At 42.1% G+C, this 19330-nt stretch overlaps 1 protein-coding gene across 5 annotated transcripts in view; it reads left to right on the plus strand.

Annotated features, from left to right (window-relative positions):
* The first annotated feature begins 7494 nt into the window (after positions 1 to 7494).
* Positions 7495 to 19330, plus strand: part of actn1 (actinin, alpha 1) — a 45312-nt gene continuing 33476 nt past the window's right edge. For all 5 annotated transcript variants that reach the window (XM_061697044.1, XM_061697046.1, XM_061697047.1 and 2 more), the window contains exon 1: positions 7495 to 7934. In XM_061697044.1, the coding sequence (XP_061553028.1) occupies positions 7833 to 7934 (102 nt within the window). In that variant the 5' untranslated portion in view covers positions 7495 to 7832. The remainder of the gene's footprint in view (positions 7935 to 19330) is intronic.

Consider the following 19330-nt stretch of genomic DNA (forward strand, 5'->3'; position numbering starts at 1 on the left):
CTTTGTTCCCTCTTCCTTCCTTCCCTCAGACCTGCTTTTTAATTTGCACCCTTTCTACTTTTGCTTGTTGCCTTTATTTCCTCCTTCACATCAGTTTTTTTTATTCATGCATCTTTTCATCCTACTGTTGCTTAAGCCTACTTTTCTGCCTTCATTCTTTACCTCCTTTCTTTCACCTCAGACCTCCTTTTTTGTATTTTCCTTCCTGGCATACAGTGAGTACGGAAAGTATTCAGACCCCCTTAAAATTTTCACTCTTTTTTATATTGCAGCCATTTTCTAAAATCATTTAAGTAAATTTTCCCCCACATTAATGCACACACAGCACCCCATATTGACAGACAAAAAACGGAATTGTTGAAATCTTTGCAGATTTATTAAAAAAAAAAAACTGAAATATCACACAGCCATAAGTATTCAGACCCTTTGCTCAGTATTTAGTAGAAGCACCCTTTTGAGCGAATACAGCCATGAGTCTTTTTGGGAGTGATGCAACAAGTTTTTCATACCCGGAGTTTGGGATCATTCGCCATCCTTGGCTTAAACCTACTTTTATTCCTTCCTGTTTTCCTTCACATGCTTTTTTTCATTTCCTGCCTTCCCCCAACCATTCTTCCCTCAGACCCGAACGTTTTTTGAACCCCTTCCTTCCTTTGCTTAAATGGACTTTTCTGTCTTCCTTCCTTCAAGAACTTGCCCAATATCGCTTTAAAATCCACTTTCTTTGCTCTCGACTACGATTATTTGCCATTTACTGCACCTGTAAAAAAAAAAAAAAAAAAAAAGTATAGTTTTTGCCCACGCTGTATACGGGTTATTAACTTTCCATCCCTTAGCAGAATTTTTAAGATCTGTAGTGATCAAAATATGTAATTTATTATTATTATTATTTTAATGGGATTCAAATTAAACTATAGGATTTCAGCACAGCCATTAAACAAAACATGGTAATTAAAAAAAAAAGAAAAAAGATCAGTCTGGTTTCCCAAAAATTGCCAATATTTTACAAATTCTGCCAGGGTATATTTAAACCTATGGAGATTCAGACTCCCTCCCAGCTGCAGTCAGAGCAGGAGCTATTCACGCCAGCGAACACAAGTGGCCGCTAAATGATTGTCACCGGTGGCGGAGGCACTTGAATAGCAATTCGTGTAGCGGATGCATGCATGCATGCATGCATGTGCTGCATGCAGCGGACACATCGCCAATCGCAGATAGCCCCATATAGTCAAATATTTTGTCTTATTTGAAGCGTAGCCAAAGTTTATCAAGTTGTTTACAACGGCATCCGCCGCTCGTTGTGACTTATCTGCAGGAAATGGACATCCTCGGTTTCACGCTTATGACTCCACGGGGATGCTCATTTATGCTTGCGCACTGGAAGCGTGTTTACTTTCTGAGCTTGACGCCACTTCGAAAGCGCTTATTAGCTGGAAGAGAATACGTTTGTGTATTGTTTTTCCCCCTAGAAACTCATTTTGTCTAATGCAGTGGTTATATAAAGTCTACACACCCCTGTTCAAAAATCAGGTTTTGGTGATATGAAATATGAGACTAAGATAAATCATTTAAATCCTTTTTCCACCATTAATGTGATCTATATATAATCGGTACAACTTAATTGAAAATATTTTTTTTTTTTTTTTTTTTTTTTGAAAGTGGAAGTAAAAATAAACAACTTGAGTTAATGTGGAGGGAATTATGAACAGTCCAAAATAGTTGTCTGTGTTAGCACCAAACCTTCAGGCTTCTGTTAGAACTCATAAAAAACATCAGGAAAAGACTACTAGAACATCTGAACTTTATTTGGGGTTAATTCAGAGGCACTTCAGATGGTGGCAGGTGTGTGCTGAGTCCCATTTAACATGAATTTAAATGTGACTGGTTATTGTGAACACCGCCACTTCCCCTGTTTTAAGGGGCTGTACACACTTGTGCAACCACATTATGGTAACAAGTTTTGAAGTTATTTATCATATTTTATATCACAAAAACCTGGCATATGGTCAGGGGTATGTAGACTTTTTATAGCCACTACCACTGTATTTCTTTGTATTTTATAATGTTTTATCTTATTTCTAATTTTACACTAGTTTTTATTTTTGTATTTTGCTAATATTTGTATACGATTTTAAAATGTTTTCTATTTTGGTCTAATAGTTGCTACTGATTCCTAATTTCGTATTTTTATATTTTCTATAATATTTTCTATTTTATATTTTCTATAATATTTTCAATTATTAGTATTTTTTTAATAGTTCACCTTCCTACATTCTTAGCTTGACTGTACTTCTAAAGCTTGCATTAGCTGCAAGACAAACCAGTAGTTTTGACTGGCATTTATCCAGGTAAACTGGTTGTGCATGCTCGGCGTGGTGGGAAATGCCCTCCCTCCCAGGCCACATTCACACGACTGCGAGGTTCTATTAAGTTGGAAAAAACAATTAGTTGTAATGATGATGATAATAATAATAATAATAATAATAATAATAATAACTGGCCACCACCCATTTCCAATCCTAGTACAGTGATTTACGTCTCCTCCCGTTCGGTGTGCGCCGCAACAGCAAACAAAAGGAGGAAAGCAAAGGACACCAACCATAGAAGAAGACAGACGAAACATGGCAGAAGGCAGGACAGGTGATGAGAATGCTTTTCACTTAATTTTGAAATGTTTCGCTTTTTGTAATATGTTTTTTTAAAATACTTTTGTATAATTTGCTAAATATTTTCATACCAATTCTATTTTACATTTTAAAAATGTTTCTAGTTGTATATTTTTTCTAATATTGTAGTATTTTCAGTCTAATACTTGTGTTTTTGTGCATTCTTTTATTTATATAACTGATTCAATATATATTTTTAAATTTCATTAAATTCACCTGATATATTTTAGTATATTTTTAATCTTAATTCTTACAGCCAAATCTTTTCCAATTCCATTTGTATTATTTTCTAAAAAATTTCATTTTTAATTTTATTACATTGACACTAATGTATTTTAGTATTCCCCCCCCCCCCCCCCCCCCCCCATCTATTTCTTAACATTTTGTATCCCCGCCCCCAATTTTTTTTTTTTGGACTATTTTCTTGTGTATATATACAATGGACGTCCTCATACTCGTGATTTTGGCACCCTTGGATTCGCCTATTGGCAGATTTCAATTATTATTTTTTTTATACTTCTACTACTTTCTACAGATTTTTTCTAATATATGTTTAATTTATTTTTTATGAATAGTATGTACACATTTCTGTTTTTGTATTATTTAGTAGATTTTTATTAAGTGTATTTTTTGTCTAATGTTCTTGCATTATATTTCACTGTTGTCTTAGACTTTTCTTATAACGTTTTGATATTCTGTGCGTTTATTTTTCAAAGCATTTATTTTTGGTCTAGTAGATTGCTTAGGCATTTGTTACATTGTGCAAATGTACCTAATGTTATGCCTTGTGACACTCACATTCTTTCATCAATGATGATGATAATACTGCTAACTACTGTGATTAGATATTTTTTGGGGGGCTCATCACAATGGAGAGAAGACATTTTCATAGCATTTCACCACTTTTCATTGTGAGTCTTCTTTTAGTGGGAACTTGACTGTGAGCTCATTTAGACACACACGGTCCGTGTGACTCAGTTCGTTTGACCACAAACGCATCACAGTACAATTCAATGGGATTATCATCCCATACATGGCCAAGCGTTCCCTTTCCCAACATGACTGGAATACCTTGGGAAGCTGCCAGGGAGCCCGGCACCGGCTGCGGCAGCAGTACTTCGCGAGACCCTGACTCCGACGTCCGTGCGCTTGGAATTCTGCGGGTGAGAAAGAAGTTGTCACGGTAGCGCCTGGAACGGTTTTGATGCGGATGAGTTGATTTATGTGTCATTTGCTTGTTGTGAAGCTTTTAATGGGGTGGAAACAGGAGCCTCCCGGGACAGACTATTGGGGACACCTGCTAATGCTATCTACTATATACAGTATATAGATATAACTTTTGTATGCACGCACAGAGCGTAACAAAGTACGGGCTTGCCTTGCAACAAGCGCTGGAGTCTGTCGGTGACATCACTTTCCCAAACATTCATGTCATCCTTCCCCTTTGGAAGTTTGTCCATATATAGAAGAACGCTCCGACTACAGCTCACTGGGGCTATCCCCGCCTCACCTCGGTGAGGAAAAGAAGACAAAGGAGGCGGAAGGGGAAGGGGAGGACGACCTTACAAGGCAGAGCGACCTGCACGCCGACTGATTTGACACTGACTCACCTTTGCTCCTCAAGGGTTGTGTGTGTGTGTGTGTGTGTGTGTAGACTCTTCGTTATGTTCAGGGATGCCGGAGTAAAACCCAAACCGCTGGATGGACAGTTTGCCGGGATTCAGTTGGGATTGGGCCCGCGCCAGCTGCTAACAACAAACAAGTCCCCAAGCACCAACCTTGAAACCCTAACCGTGGCTTCAAACCCTAATTTGAAACTCTAACCTTGTCTTGAATCCCTGACTGCGGCTCGAAAGCCGTAATTTTAAAAGCGAACTTTGACTTCAATACTATTTTCAAATCGTAACCTTTATTTGAAACCTGGAAACCCTAACCCTTATTTGAAACCCTAACACTGGCTTCAAATCTAAACTTGAAACCTTAATCCTGGTTCAAAACCCTAACTCGGGTTCAAAACCCTAATTTGAATAAGAAAAGCTCATTTCAAAATTTAACCCTGAATTCAAACCCTAATTTGAAAGCCTAACACTTGCTTGAAATCTTACTTTCATAAACCTGGTTTGAAACCCTAGCCCAGGCTTGAAATTCTAACAGTGGCTTTGAAGACCGATTCAAAAGCCTAACTTGAAACCCTAATCTTGGCTTGCAACCAAAACCTTGGTTTGAAACCCTAATTTGAAACCCAGCCTCGGCTTGAAACCCTAATTCGAAAGTCCAACAATTGCTTGAAATCTTGATTTGAAACATTGACCCAATTATGAAACAAACTTGTAACGCTAATCCTGGATTGAAACATGAATCTTGACTTGAAACCCTAACCGCAATTTGAAATCCTCATTTCAAAACATAACCCTGGACTGAAACCCTATCAGTGGCTTCAAGCCACAATTTAAAACCATAACTTGAAACCCTAACCCTGGATTGAAACTAATTTGAAATCCAAAACTTGGTTTCCAACCCTAATTTGAAACCCTGACCCTGGTTTGAATCCCTATCCCAGGCTTGAAACCCTAATTTAAAACGCTAACCCTGTCTTGACCCCCTAACCTTAGTTTAAAACCCCAAATTTGGCTTGAAACCCTAACCCTGGTTTAAAAATGCAAATTTGAAATCCTAAACTTGAAACCCTACCCCAGGTGCAAACAAAGCAACATATTGAAAAAATGACTTGGTAAGGTGTTTCTGGGTGATGCAGCTCTACTGGAACATTCTTGACAGGCTATATTCCCTAACTGGGTGTGTTGATGATGTCATCATGGCGCGCCGCGTTTTAGCATGTCTGCCCCAAATCTCACACAAGCGTATAAGTGGTGTGAACTCTGGTGACCACAAACACAGGATTACCTCTTGTAATATATGGGATGTACTATGTTATAACTATTATAACAGCAGGTGAGCCTGTTTTCATCTTCAAAATGATTGTTATTATATAATGGTACTATTCTTTTTGAAATGAGTAGTGACTGTATTTACCATTGATGAATTGACTTGCTAATTGATAATGCAGCACAAGTGTGAGCTGCACCCTGTGATTTGCAATGCTACGCAAGATTTCATGCTCAGCTGATATGATGATCGGATTTGCCAATCTTGTATTTAAACTCTCTTTGATTGACAGTCTGTCAGTCAAAGAAGTGTGTGGCTGTTTGGGATGTGTCAGTCACCTTATTTTACCTCCAACACTGCAAACTGAAATAGGAAGCATATGCGTAGACGGGGTTGGGGAGTAGCTAATTACGTTTAAGGAGACTAAGTATTTACAAAATGTATGTAATTGGAATCCATTAAAATGCTGGGAGAAAATGTATAGTTAAATTACAGTTGCTTTTGGAAATTTCCAAGGTTACATTTTTAGTAACATTTGAAAAATCGCCGCAAAAAGGTCAAATAAATTAAAAAAAAAAAAGTCAGATAACTTCCTCTTCCTATAGCCGATGCTTGTGATTGGCTCGCTCTGGTCATGTGCCATTCAGTGCTGTAGTCTCAAACATGATATAATTTTCCAACTATGACCTTGAAGCGCCACCTTGTGGTGCAATCTAATAGTTTGTCTGAAATTTAGACAGAGTTACACTTTTGAACACAAACGGCACTGACTTTTTTTTTTTTATAAACACTTTGACCTTTATAATTTGGGACTTCTTTTTTTAAACATTCAGTTATCTGGTTTGTCATATGAAACAATGTCGAAATTGTGCATATTTGTCATGAGGTCAACATGTTATGGCATGGTGTTTTTCTACGTGTACACACATAATGCAACAAAGATTTTTATTATGTATTTACATTCCATCATGTTTTATTATCTGTTTATTATTTGTGTAAAAAAAAAAACAAATGTGTTTAATTCCAAAATAATGATCTATGGTTTTCATCCACTTTTTTTTAGAGGAATCAACCAAGAGTGCTGTTAATGCATTCATTCAAAATTAAGAAAAGTAATCAAATGTAATTTGTTATATTACTTTGAGAACGTAATTGAAGTAATTACACTACTATTAGATTTTCAACTGGGTAACTAAACCTTGAACCAGGCTTAAACCCCAACCCTGGCTTGAAGCCGTAATTTGAAACCTAAACCTTGGCTCTGGATGCTACTTTGAACAGCCTAACCCTGTCTTGAAACCTTAATTTGAGACTCTAACTTCGGGTTGAGATGCTAATTTGACACTCCAATTTTGTCTTTAAACCCTAAACTCAGTTTGAAGCTATAATTTTTCACCCTATCCTAGATTTGAAACCCCAATTTGAAACCCTAACTTTGGCTCGAAACGCTAATTTGAAACCCAAAACCTGGTTTGAAACCCACATTTTGAAACCCATTCTTCACATTGAAACCCTTCTCATGTGTACCTAATGAAGTGTCCTGGGTGTGCACTTCGCCATTGTTTGACATTCCGATCGCTAGTTTAACAAACTAACATCTTTTATCGTGCGTTTCTGCTCACTGGGCAGCTATGTAAATTGCCGTGGGTGTACTGTTACAAAGCCGTCTCGCCTTCTGCTACATTTAAGTCACTCTTGTTTTAAGCTAATTACCCTCAAGTCGCCTGTCAATCAAACTTGGAAGTCAAGCTTGGGGCGGGGCATCTGCAGAAAGCCTCCTGGGTGACAGCCGAGTCGACCAATCCGCGTCGAGCGAGGGCGGGCTCGCATCCTCAAGGCGTCCAATCAGCTCGCCTTCTACTACAGTCATCGATTCCATTCGTCTGTCGCAAAGTTTTTTTTCTCTCTCTCTCTCTCGCTCTCTCTCTCTCTCTATTTTATTTTTTTCTCTCTTAGTCGTCCTGCCTCGGAACGAAGCCTCCCTCGGGGGAACGACCGAGCCGAGGAACAAGAGTTTTGCAGGGAGAGAGAGAGGTGGAAGTCGGAGGCGGACCGTCGAATCTACCTACTCCCCCCACACCCCCCACTACACGCGCACACACACACACACACACACACACACACACACACACACACACACATACACATAAACTCACTGTCTTGAGGAGGAGGAGGAGGAGGAGGAGGAGAAGAAGAAGAAGAAGAAGGAGAAGAAGCGGGTTCAGGAGAGGCAGCCGGTGGACACACACGGGAAGAGAAGCCCCGACCTCACCTCACGCTATGGAGCCTTACGACGACGGAGAGCAGATCTACATGCAGCAGGAGGAAGACTGGGACCGGGACATGCTCCTGGACCCCGCCTGGGAGAAGCAGCAGCGAAAGGTGAGGAGCTCTCACGCCCTCATTTCCGGGTTGACTTATTCACAGGCGCACGCCCGACAAGCTCCTCTTCACCCAGACTTGAAACCCTAATTTGATACCCTAACGCTTGTTTTGAAACACGAACCCTGTCTCAAACCCTATTTTTACATCTTAATGTTGCCTTCGAACACTCATTTCAAACCCTAACACATGCTTGAAACCCTAACCCAGTCTTGAAGCCATAATTTGAAACCCTAACCCTAGCTTGAATCCCTAACTTCGGTCTTGAAACCCAAATTTTAAAGCTGGATATTTGATTGAAACCCAAATTTGAATCACTAACCCTTGTTTTCTACCCCACCTTAATTTAAAACCCTAACCCTTGTATGAAACACTAAGCCAAGTTTGAAACCCTGACTTTGGCTTCAAATCCTAAAGCTGAACGTCAACCCTGGGTTAAGACCCTTGTAACTCTCACTCTCATCTGTTGTCGTTCAAGCTTTAAAAAGTGCCGTGTACACCTGCTGTCAGTCACGACCTGTGACGACTGACATTTCCCAAAATAAGTTTGAAAATCGGATGATGGGCTCTGGAGTTTTTTTGTGTCGGGGGGGGAATATTTTTTTTGGGTGATTTCACGTATGTAAAATCTGGTCCAAAAATGCCTTCTAAATTGGAGCAGAACAGTATAATTTGATTATTATTATGGTGTCACTTGCCGTTAAAACTCGATTTAAATGGTGCAAATGGGACAAGGGCCACAGTCTCAACACTAAACAATACAAAAAAAAAACCTATAGAACAATAACAAACTTCTCCATTCAGACATAGTTTTTGTTGTTTGAAGCGGCAATACTTTGTATATGAAAGAGGAGATTTGAAGGTCTCCCTTTGATTCGGTTTAGGGCTGCAACTAACGATTATTGTAATAATCGATTCATCTGTTGATCATTTTTTTATGGATGAATCGGATAAAAAAAAAAACTTAAAAATTTCCATCCCTTCATTCCGAAACAGGACATTATTTCAAATTTACAGTGCTAAAAATGCACAAACATTAATTGATTATGATTCAGTTACTAGTTTGGTCCTTAACATGTCAACAAATAGGCAAAAATGTTGATCATTGTTCAAAAGCAGATGTCTTCTCTTGATTAAACACAAAAATAAGTCTGCTTTCACGGACGACTACAGGAATCGGAGAATTATTATTGATTAAAGACTGAAATTCTGAGGATTCAGACAATTATAAGGTAAAGAGATCTCGATTAAGCGATTACGAATCAATTGCCAAATTAATCGAACAGTTTTGATAGTCGATTAATTTTAGAATTGATTCGTTTTCTGTTAATTAATCGTTGCACCACTAAATCATTTGTCCCCCCCTGAATTTATTCGTTATGAAGGATATTGGAGGTGTTTCATGTAAAAATCAGAAAATTCAACAATGATGGCAGCCACACTTCGTGTTCTACTCAAACTTTCATACATAGGCTCTTTCAAGTGGCGCGCGAAAGAATCACTGCCCAAGTACAGTTCAGTTGTATTTAACTTTTTAGTCCAATTCATTCACATTTAATCTATAATTTTTTAAAAAAACTTTTATTTAACATTCACATGCAATACATTTTAATCAAATCATTTAAGTACTAAAAAAAAAAGGTTCCTGTATTTAAGCGCAGTGTTAATGTTCAAAACTGTGCATAATAATAATAATAATAATGCCAATGGATTACAAAATGTGTGTGTTGGGCCCATTCATGGACGATGCTGTGCTGGAACTGGGACTGTAAGGGGGGGGGGGGGGGTTCAAGTGTTACACTGCTGCACTTTTTCCACGCAACAGATGTCAGCCATGCGCTTGACTGTATTAAGTGAATGATTGCACCCACTGCCCCCCTCAAAAACAATTAAAAAAAAACAAATCTTATCATCTGCTGTATGATGCGATGTGGATTAGCACTTGCACCCCCTCTATTTTTGCCTTAATTTGCAATGGGGGGGGGGGGGGGGGGGTTGTGGTGGGATAATCCTTGACCGTGACTTTACCCCCCTAGTCCCCCCCACCCCCTACCCAAACCGTCATGCTGCACAGACTACCTTTTACCATCTCCTCCCACTTAAAAAAAAAAAAAAAAAAAAAAAAGCGGTGAAGAAAAAAGCCCTGTGGAATCTGAGCAAACGCTGCGGTTTGGGCCGGGCTTGCGTTGGGAGCGAGCGTGCCCAAAAATGGTAATAATCTCGCCCCTCTCGCCGCTTGCTGCTGCTGCCGCTGTTGGAAAAAGTTTTTCAAACACTGTCCTCCCCCACCACCACCACCACCACCCTCCCCTCGCAATCCCTCCATCCAGTTTCTTCTTGCTTCTGGTTTCCTACATGATGTCATCCACAACTGCTACCGGGGAGAAGCATGGCGTCGGCACGGAGAGATCCTCAGGTGTCTCTTCTTCTTTGTAACCCGAACACCTATTTAAGATCCTAATGCTGGCCTGAAACCCTAATTTGACACCCTGACCCTGTCTTGAAACCCTAATAGGAAACCATAACCCTGCCATGAAACCCTAAATTTGACCTAAAACAATAATTTGAAACCCCAACTTTGACTTGAAACCCTGACCCTGGTTTAAAATAATAGCCCTGTGTTGAAATGCTAACCCTGGTTCAAAAGGCTAATTTGAAACCCTAAACCTGATTTGAAACGCTAACTCTGGTTTGAAACCGTAATTGAAAATCCTAAACCTGGTTTGAAAAACTAAGCCTGACTTGAAAGCTTAATTTGAAACCCTAACCTTTGTTTGAAACCCTAACTTTGGCTTGAAACCCTCATTTGAAACTATAGCTCTGGGTTGAACTGCCAACGCTGTCTTAAAAACTCTAATTTGCAAACCTAACTGGAGCTGCAGCTGGAGTTGCTCCTTGCGAGTGTTCTCATTTTGCATTTGTGCGTTTTGAATGTTTGTCTTCTTCAATAAACAGCTGAAAGTGCACCGGTGACAGTGGCTCCACATACGGGGGCAATGTAGCCCCTTAATTGTTCAATTTATTTCTTTATTATTATTAGTTTTTTTTAACTTCCCTTGAGCTTCAGTCGACCAAGCGATTGCTCGGAACTTGAAAAACTTGTTAAATTGGGGCAGTCATAAGTAAAGGTAACGTAAGCTAGTTTTAAGACATTGGTGGGGGGTTTTGAGGCTAATTTACTTGTTTTAGGAGATCTTGCCAAGTAATTTTTTTCCTGTTCTATTGACAGACAATTTTGCTTCAATAAAATAACATGTTGAGAGCAGGTGTTTTGCGCTTTTCCTGCCTAAAAATATCTATGAAATCTGTAGAAAAAATGCCACCGTGAGACGTGAAAGCGAAGAAAAGCATGCAAAGTTGTAAACTGGTGGAAATAAACCTGCTGGAACATGAACTGATACTACAAGTGGCCTGTTATACCTTGATCACTTCGGCGTTGCTGCATAAGCTCATGGGAGTGGTCCAAAAGAAACACACAGAGGATATTTACCAAGATAAAACAACTAACCTTCCCTTTAAAAAGTACACTTTCAAATCAAGTTAACAAGCTTTGTCAGTGTTTGTGTCGCTGAGGCTTCACATCAAATGGGAATACCGGAGCATCTGACATCATTCTGGTGGGATTATGACTTATTCCCTCTGAAAAAATATAGATATTTAAAGTTGCTTTTATCTTGTCTCCGTCAAGCACAATTTCAGCCTAACAGCGTTCTTATCACCACCAGGAAAGACAATGCTTGAATAAAAATGTCTTTAAAAAAAAAACAAGATGTAAAGAACTATTACATAATTGAAGCAAAATTATCTGCCAATAGAACAGGAAAATTTGACTTTGCAAAATTCCCTAAAACAAGTGCACACAGCTAGCTTCAAAACCCCCACCCATGTCTTAATACCGGTGTATTTCTACCACCTACCAACACGTATAGGATCTGGGTATTTTAAGATCAACCTAATAACCAGTAATAAAATCTCAATAACACGATATGTCACAAAATGGAGACCTTTAAAGGAAAAAAGGCTTCTAACAAATTAAATGCTTTTACACAAAAAGTGCAACATAAGATGAAATATCTTGACAGACAGAACAAGTACATTTTGCCTTGATTTGAGGTATTTAATGTAGGTTAGAGTTCTTTTTTTTGTGCAGTGTAGCGCTCACATCCTCCACTTTCTTAGCCGTCTTGCTGCTTTGTCAAGCAGCAAGGTTACACAAGGTGCATCATGGGAATGCAGGAATGTGATGACAACAAGTGATTCATGGACTGGCTTTTTTTTAAATAAAAATGTATTTATTTATTTATTTATTTTTCCAGCAGCGAAATATCTGTGTCACTTGTATGCTTGCTGAAGATAAATAACATGGAATGTTTGAATATCACGTCATTCACAAACTACTGTTTTGTTTGTCAAAGCGTTGAAGCTGCTGGAAAAAAGTTCAAACTTTTTTGCTGCCTCAATATGTGGTCCCAAATCCGATAAAGGCCCGTTTTTCTTAAACACAACCAATAACTAAAACTCACATCGGATGAAAAAAATCAGTGTGAGCAGTTTTAATTTTACTTGCAAAATGGACGATAGAAGCTCTAGAAAATTTCCCAACCTCTGTTGTCTACTGTAGTCGTAAATGAAAGCAGTCAAACAACTTCAACGGCTTCCATAATGCTTCCCTGTCAGCTGCACATTACCTGCGTTTCCGTCGTCCTTTACTGATTGTGGCTCGGTTTAGCATCATGAACTGTTCTTAGAACAAACAAACAAAAATTAAACGAGGCGATGTGAACAAAGCCTAAAAATGTGAATAAACCGTGTGAATTAACGCATTTCTTGTCTGAGATTCTCGTTGATGGCCAAATCACTTTTAAATTGCGTCCGTTTTGAAAACTTGTCGGATGTTGGTACTCCAGGAACAAAGTTCGTACGACGATTGGATTCCTTGAAGCAGAGTTAGAGCACAAAAAGGGAAGCGTGTGACTCTGTTGTTTTTAGTCCAGAGACCGTTTTTGACACACGACAAACAGATTGAAATGTGCAGTGCAAGTTGGATTTTCATGTAAATCGTACGTGGCATTCCGAGCTTTATAAAACCCCGTAACTGTCACGTAAGAGGACATGTCACCGCACGGCCTGCTAGTCCCCGAGGCGGCCGAATTGAGAAACACGGCGACACTCAAATGGTAACGACATGATGCAACAAACGCCAGAGTGAGCAAATCGGCGGATGGATCTTATCTCCCGGCTGCCTCGCACGGTGAGTGCGGGAATGTGGGTGTGGCGCAGAAGAGTTTTTTTTGGGGGGGGGGGGGGGGGGGGGGGGTTGAGTTGGGAGAGAAAATAAAAGGTGTGTGAGATTGCGGCCTTATAAGGACAAACCTGGACCAGAACTAGAGGACGTAAAAGCGCCCTGGGGTATTTATGCGAGCGGCACAGTTGTTAGGTAGCTACACTAAGGTGTGAGTGATTCTTTATGGAACACAATTAGCTGGAAATATGTGAGAGTGGCAACCTGACTGACTGCCTGATGTGTCCCCAAGACACCTGGGTGTGCGAAGTCATTAAGATTCCAAGATAACCATCCTCATACTTGCCGCTCACGTCGGGACTTGCATGGGAATCCAAACTTTAAAAAAAAAAAAAAAAACCCCACACACTTCTCAGTGTATTGTCGCAACTTGTATTTTGAGGGAATGATCACTTGGTTTCTTTACTGGGACTCTAAGTGTATGCACAAACAAGGGTCTATGTGGTGAACCCATTTTTATTGTGGGGGATACGTTCTACACCCACCCACAATACATTCTACGTTCAATTAAGACAGAAAACTGTAATGATGCACGACTTTTTTATGTTAACAATTGCTATGGGGTACACTAAACGACGTCAAAATGTCAGTACTATTTTCCGACATCTTCGGCGTCCTCGCACCGACACCCACAGCCAGACTCTATCGTTCCGATTCGTCTGTTACCAAGGGAAGCCCTTCATCGACTAGCTGACAAGTTTCAGCAAAAAATATCCACAAATAAGCTCGAACGGGCAGAAATTCCAAGGTGTTCTCCAAGTCGACCCCCTAAAAATTATGTGACGCATGTCTGCTTCAGAGTTCTGAAGTTCTGGGTGTTCCCCTTACTGGGTTCTGAAAAGGTCAATTAAAAACTGTAAATCGTCTGTAGGTGTGAATGTGAGTTTGAGTGGTAGTTTGTCTGTTTGTGCCCTGCGATTGGCCAGCGACCAGTCCAGGCTGTAGTCCCTACGTGACCAGTGCATGCCTGGAAGTTTAGCATATTTTTCCATTTTTGAACCAAATGTATACTGAGCCCTAAAACCAGGATACGTACCGAACTATCGATTTTCGGCGTATTTTTACACCCCTAGTGGCTAGGGGTCTGTATAATAGATTACTGGTTCTTGGTCTTGAGCTGCTCTTCATGGGGGAAAAAAAAGTTGCTTTTCCATCCCTGAAACAGTGTCAGAGTTGGAAGAATTCAGGATTTTTAGTGCGAAACCGTAAAATACACTCCCCCCCCTAAAGGGCCTAAATGCAAATTCTCTCTGGTTTCAAATTTAGACACAGCGTCCCGGCCCAGTGCGTACGTCATTAAAAGGTCGTTAAAACAAGTTGGGTGCTTTGAATCGTAATAGGTTAGTGACTCCTCATCTGGTTAGTGTGTTTCCATTGTACTGAAGATAGTACATTGAAGCTTTGAACCCCTGAAGCAGCGTATACCCTGTGATTTTTAACATCTTAACTGATTCTTAAAATATGAAAAGACTCCACAAGACAGAGGAAATAATTGATTCGTTTTGTTCTTACTGCTTTTATAGTTTGTGTACTGGAGATGACCAACACAGCACAACACACACACAACGATATCTCTATCGACAAAAGTGAAATGATCTAGAAAATACAAATAAAATGAAAGCCTAGTCCTAGAAGAAGCGAGGCAGCATTGGATACTTTCTGATTGGTTTTCACAGATTTTTCACATCACAATCAGGGAGTTCGGGATCGTAAAAACTGAGCGGGTTTAACATTTACAACTGTTGGCCTCACTGTTTTCCGAGCAGATCGGGGAAGGGGATGTGTAAAGGAAAATTCACTCTTAACACACCCCACACCACAGGGTAATCACTCAAGATAATCTTTTGGAGACATTCAATAATCGGGTCTTTGCTGAATTTGATCATCCTCCCTTGCGATCAAATTCAGCAAAGACCCGACCCAAAGACCCATGATTGTAGATATGTCTCTCCATTGATTTATTGGCTATCATGTCATATCATGTTACACAATCACAGAGTCAGTGGCATGGCCCAACTTGGTGTTGACCATGCAAGATTTGCCATTGTAAATATTGAAGAGGTTTAATATTTAAGATTGTTGTTTTTCCAGCGGCAGCACGTTGGACGACTGGTTAGAGCGTCTGCCTCACAGTTCTGAGGACCGGGTTTCAATCCCCGGCCCCGCATGTGTGGAGTTTGCATGTTCTCCCCGTGCCTTCGGGAGTTTTCTCCGGGGACTCCGGTTTCCACTCACATCCTAAAAACATGCGTGGTAGGTTAATTGACAACTCTAAATTGCACGTAGGTATGAAGTTGAGTGTAAGTGGTTGTTTGTTTGTATGTGCCCTGCGATTGGGTGGCAACCAGTTCAGGGTGTACCCCGTCTCCTGCCCGATGATAGCTGGGATAGGCTCCGGCACACCCACGACCCTAGTGAGGAGAAGCGGCTCAGAAAATGGATGGATGGATGGATGTTTTTCCAGCAGACCTGGGTAGGGAGGGAAAATGATCAAAATTGGCCAGATTGTTGGTATGTGTTTACCCCGCTTAATGAGCTGTTGTTCCATAGGACTTGTCATTTATCTGTTCAACATTTACAATTGTCCACTCTCACCGTTTTCTGAGCATATCTGAGAGGAAAAAAACCACTCGTCACACATCACACCGCAGTGCTCAGGCTCATCTTTTAGAGATACTCAAGCCTTTGTTGACTTTGAGGACGGGAAAATCCTTAAATTTGGTCCGATTGTTGGTAGGAGTGTACCCTGCACTAGGCAGGCAGTTTTAGATTGGATTTTGAGTCGGTGCATTGCCTGTGGAGCAGCAAGTGTGTGGAAGCACCATGTACTTACTGTATAGTCACATGTGTTCCACAGCATATGACCAATGGGGTGGGTTATAGTAAGCATGTTTCCAAGGAATTTTCCACACACACATGGCAAGGCTGTAGTCATGGGCCTTCTCTTGGCTAACGCGGTAGCAGCTGGGGTCCGTGTAAACTAATATGCAGGTGAAAAAAGGCAGGCAAGCCGAGCCTGACACACCTTTTGCATTCAGTAGCGTGCGTGTGTGTGTAGTGTGGGCGGTGCTTAGAAGAAGAAGAGGCAGCGACAGACAGACAGAGCCGGTTTTCAGGCCGTTCCTTTGTCTGCCTGTCAGGGCATCGTCAATTATTGATCTTACATCCGATCCCTTGACTCAACAGTCACTGTGTTATTTACCTCAGTTAATTGGTCGCTTGTCTTGTGGCTGCTAACTACTGTGGCAAAATTTCGGCTGATGTTACAGGAACGGAGTTTGGAAACGACTCGGCGCCTGTACATTGGGGTTTACCCCGGTGGACGAGAGGGTAGCCTCCCCCCGCCTTCAGGTGGGGGGACGCGTCCTGACTATTGTTTGTGCCTACGCACCAAATAGCTGTTCAGAGTACCCACCCTTTTTGGAGTCCTTGGAAGGGGTGCTGGAGAGCGCTCCCGCTGGGGACTCCATCGTTCTGCTGGGGGACTTCAATGCTCACGTGGGCAATGACAGTGAGACCTGGAAGGGCGTGATTGAGCGGAACGGCCCCCCCGATCAGAACCCGAGCGGTGTTCTGTTATTGGACTTCTGCGCTCATCACGGATTGTCCATAACGAACACCATGTTCAAGCATAAGGGTGTCCACACGTTCACTTGGCACCAGGACACCCTAGGTCGCAGTTCGATGATCGACTTTGTGGTCGTGTCATCGGACTTGCGGCCGCATGTCTCGGACGCTCGGGTGAAGAGAGGGGCGGAGCTGTCAACCGATCACCACCTGGTGGTGAGTTGGCTCCGATAGTGGGGGAAGATGCCGGTCTGACCTGGCAGGCCCAAACGTATTGTGAGGGTCTGCTGGGAACGTCTGGCAGAATCCCCTGTCAGAAGGAGTTTCAACTCCCACCTCCGGCAGAACTTCACCCACGTCTCCGGGGACATTGAGTTTGAGTGGACCATGTTCCGCGCCTCTATTGCCGAGGCGGCCGACTGGAGCTGTGGCCGTAAGGTAGTCGGTGGCTGTCGTGACGGAAATCCCCGAACCCGTTGGTGGACACCAACGGTGAGGGATGCCGTCAAGCTGAAGAAGGAGTCCTATTGGGCCTTTTTGGCCTGTGAAACTCCTGAGGCAGCTGATGGGTACCGGCTGGCAAAGCGGAATGCAGCTTTGGTGGTCGCTGAGGCAAAAACTCGGGCATGGGAGGAGTTCGGTGAGGCCACGGAAAAAGACTTCCGGGCGGCTTCGAGGAAATTCTGGTCCACCATCCGGTGCCTCAGGAGAGGAAAGCAGTGCACCACCAACACTGTGTATAGTGGAGATGGGGCGCTGCTGACCTCGACTCGGGACGTTGTGAGTCGGTGGGGAGAATACTTCGAAGACCTCCTCAACTCCACCGACACGCCTTCCCATGAGGAAGCAGAGTCTGGGTTCTCTGAGTCGGGCTCTCCTATCTCTGGGGTTGAGGTCACCGAGGTGGTTAAAAAGCTCCTTGGTGGCAAGGCCCCCGGGGGTGGAAGAGATTCTCCCGGACTTCCTAAAGGCTCTGGATGTTGTGGGGCTGTCCTGGTTGACACGCCTCTGCAACAAACATTGGGTGGACATCGGGGACAGTGCTTCTGGATTGGCAGACTGGGGTGGTGGTCCCTCTTTTTAAGAAGGGGGACCGGAGGGTGTGTTCCAACTACAGGGGGATCACACTCCTCAGCCTCCCTGGTAAGGTCTATTTAGGGGTGCTGGAGAGGAAGGTCCGTCGTGAAGTCGAATCTCAGATTCAGGAGGAGCAGTGTGGTTTTCGTCCTGGCCGTGGAACTGTGGACCAGCTCTACACCCTCGGCAGGGTCCTCGAGGGTGCATGGGAGTTCGCCCAACCAATCTACATGTGTTTTGTGGACTTGGAGAAGGCGTTTGACCGTGTCCCTCGGGGACTCCTGTGGGGACACGCTGGAGAGACTACGTCTCTCGGCTGGCCTGGGAACGCCTCGGGATCCCCTCTGAAGAGCTGGAGGAAGTGGCTGGGGAGAGGGAAGTCTGGGCATCCCTGCTAAAGCTACTGCCCCCGCGACCCGACCTCGGATAAGCGGTAGAAAATGAATGGATGGATGGATGGATCAATCCATTACAATTTCCCACACAATGTAACGTAAACATGGTTAGCTAATTGTATACAGAGTAGCAGTACTACCACTAGTTAGAATGTATTGTAATGCCCTCCAGGAGGTCAAGTATAGACACAGCCACCAGCGCACGTTCAATCACTTTCTTGAACAAACAGTAACCAAATAATCACGTAATAAACTCATTCATACACGATCTCCACTGACGCCTGCCCAGGAACTTAACACGCAGACTGGCAAACGGTTAGCCAGTTAACAGCCCGCCACACACACAGACTCAAAGTCTCAGATGCTATTGTGTAGAAGATGGGGATGACAAACCTCAATTTGACCAAAAATAGTACCTGCCCCTCACATGCATATTTTGTATTGGTAATGTTGCTTAATAATCCATCCATCCATTTTCTGAGCCGCTTATCCTCACAAGGGTCACGGGAGTCCTGGAGCCTAGCTATCATCCCAGCTATCATCAGGCAGGAGGCGGGGTACACCCTGAACTGGTTGCCAGGCAATCGCATTGTTGCTTAATAATACAAAATACATTTTTCTCAGATTACTCGAATAAATGATGGGATAATCGCTAGAATAATCGATTCTAAAAATATTTGATAACCCCAGCCCTGCGGTTTATATTGTTTATTACTTCTTAAAATTTGTTTTTGCACTCATCTCAGTGTCTCTCTCCAAATTGTGTTGTTTTTTTATCTGGGGAAAAAAGAGGACAAAATACGTTTTTCATATTGTTTCGGCTAAGCAGAAAAAATCACAAAAGCATAGCATTCGCTTCTTCATTTGCAGTAGCTTATTTCCCCCCCATGGCTGTTAAAGGTGACTCTATTCCTGATTCTAATATAGCCAGTGTAACCCTCCCCAAAGGCTCAAATGTAATGTCCCCGCATAAGGGCACATGCTCTCAGATGACTACGACAAGGACATAACAAGCACTATTAGAAACTAATCAAGTTTTGCCTTCACCAGCTTCC

The sequence above is a fragment of the Phycodurus eques genome, chromosome 14 (genome assembly GCF_024500275.1).
Source record: "Phycodurus eques isolate BA_2022a chromosome 14, UOR_Pequ_1.1, whole genome shotgun sequence".
NCBI classification, from domain to species: Eukaryota; Metazoa; Chordata; class Actinopteri; order Syngnathiformes; family Syngnathidae; genus Phycodurus; species Phycodurus eques.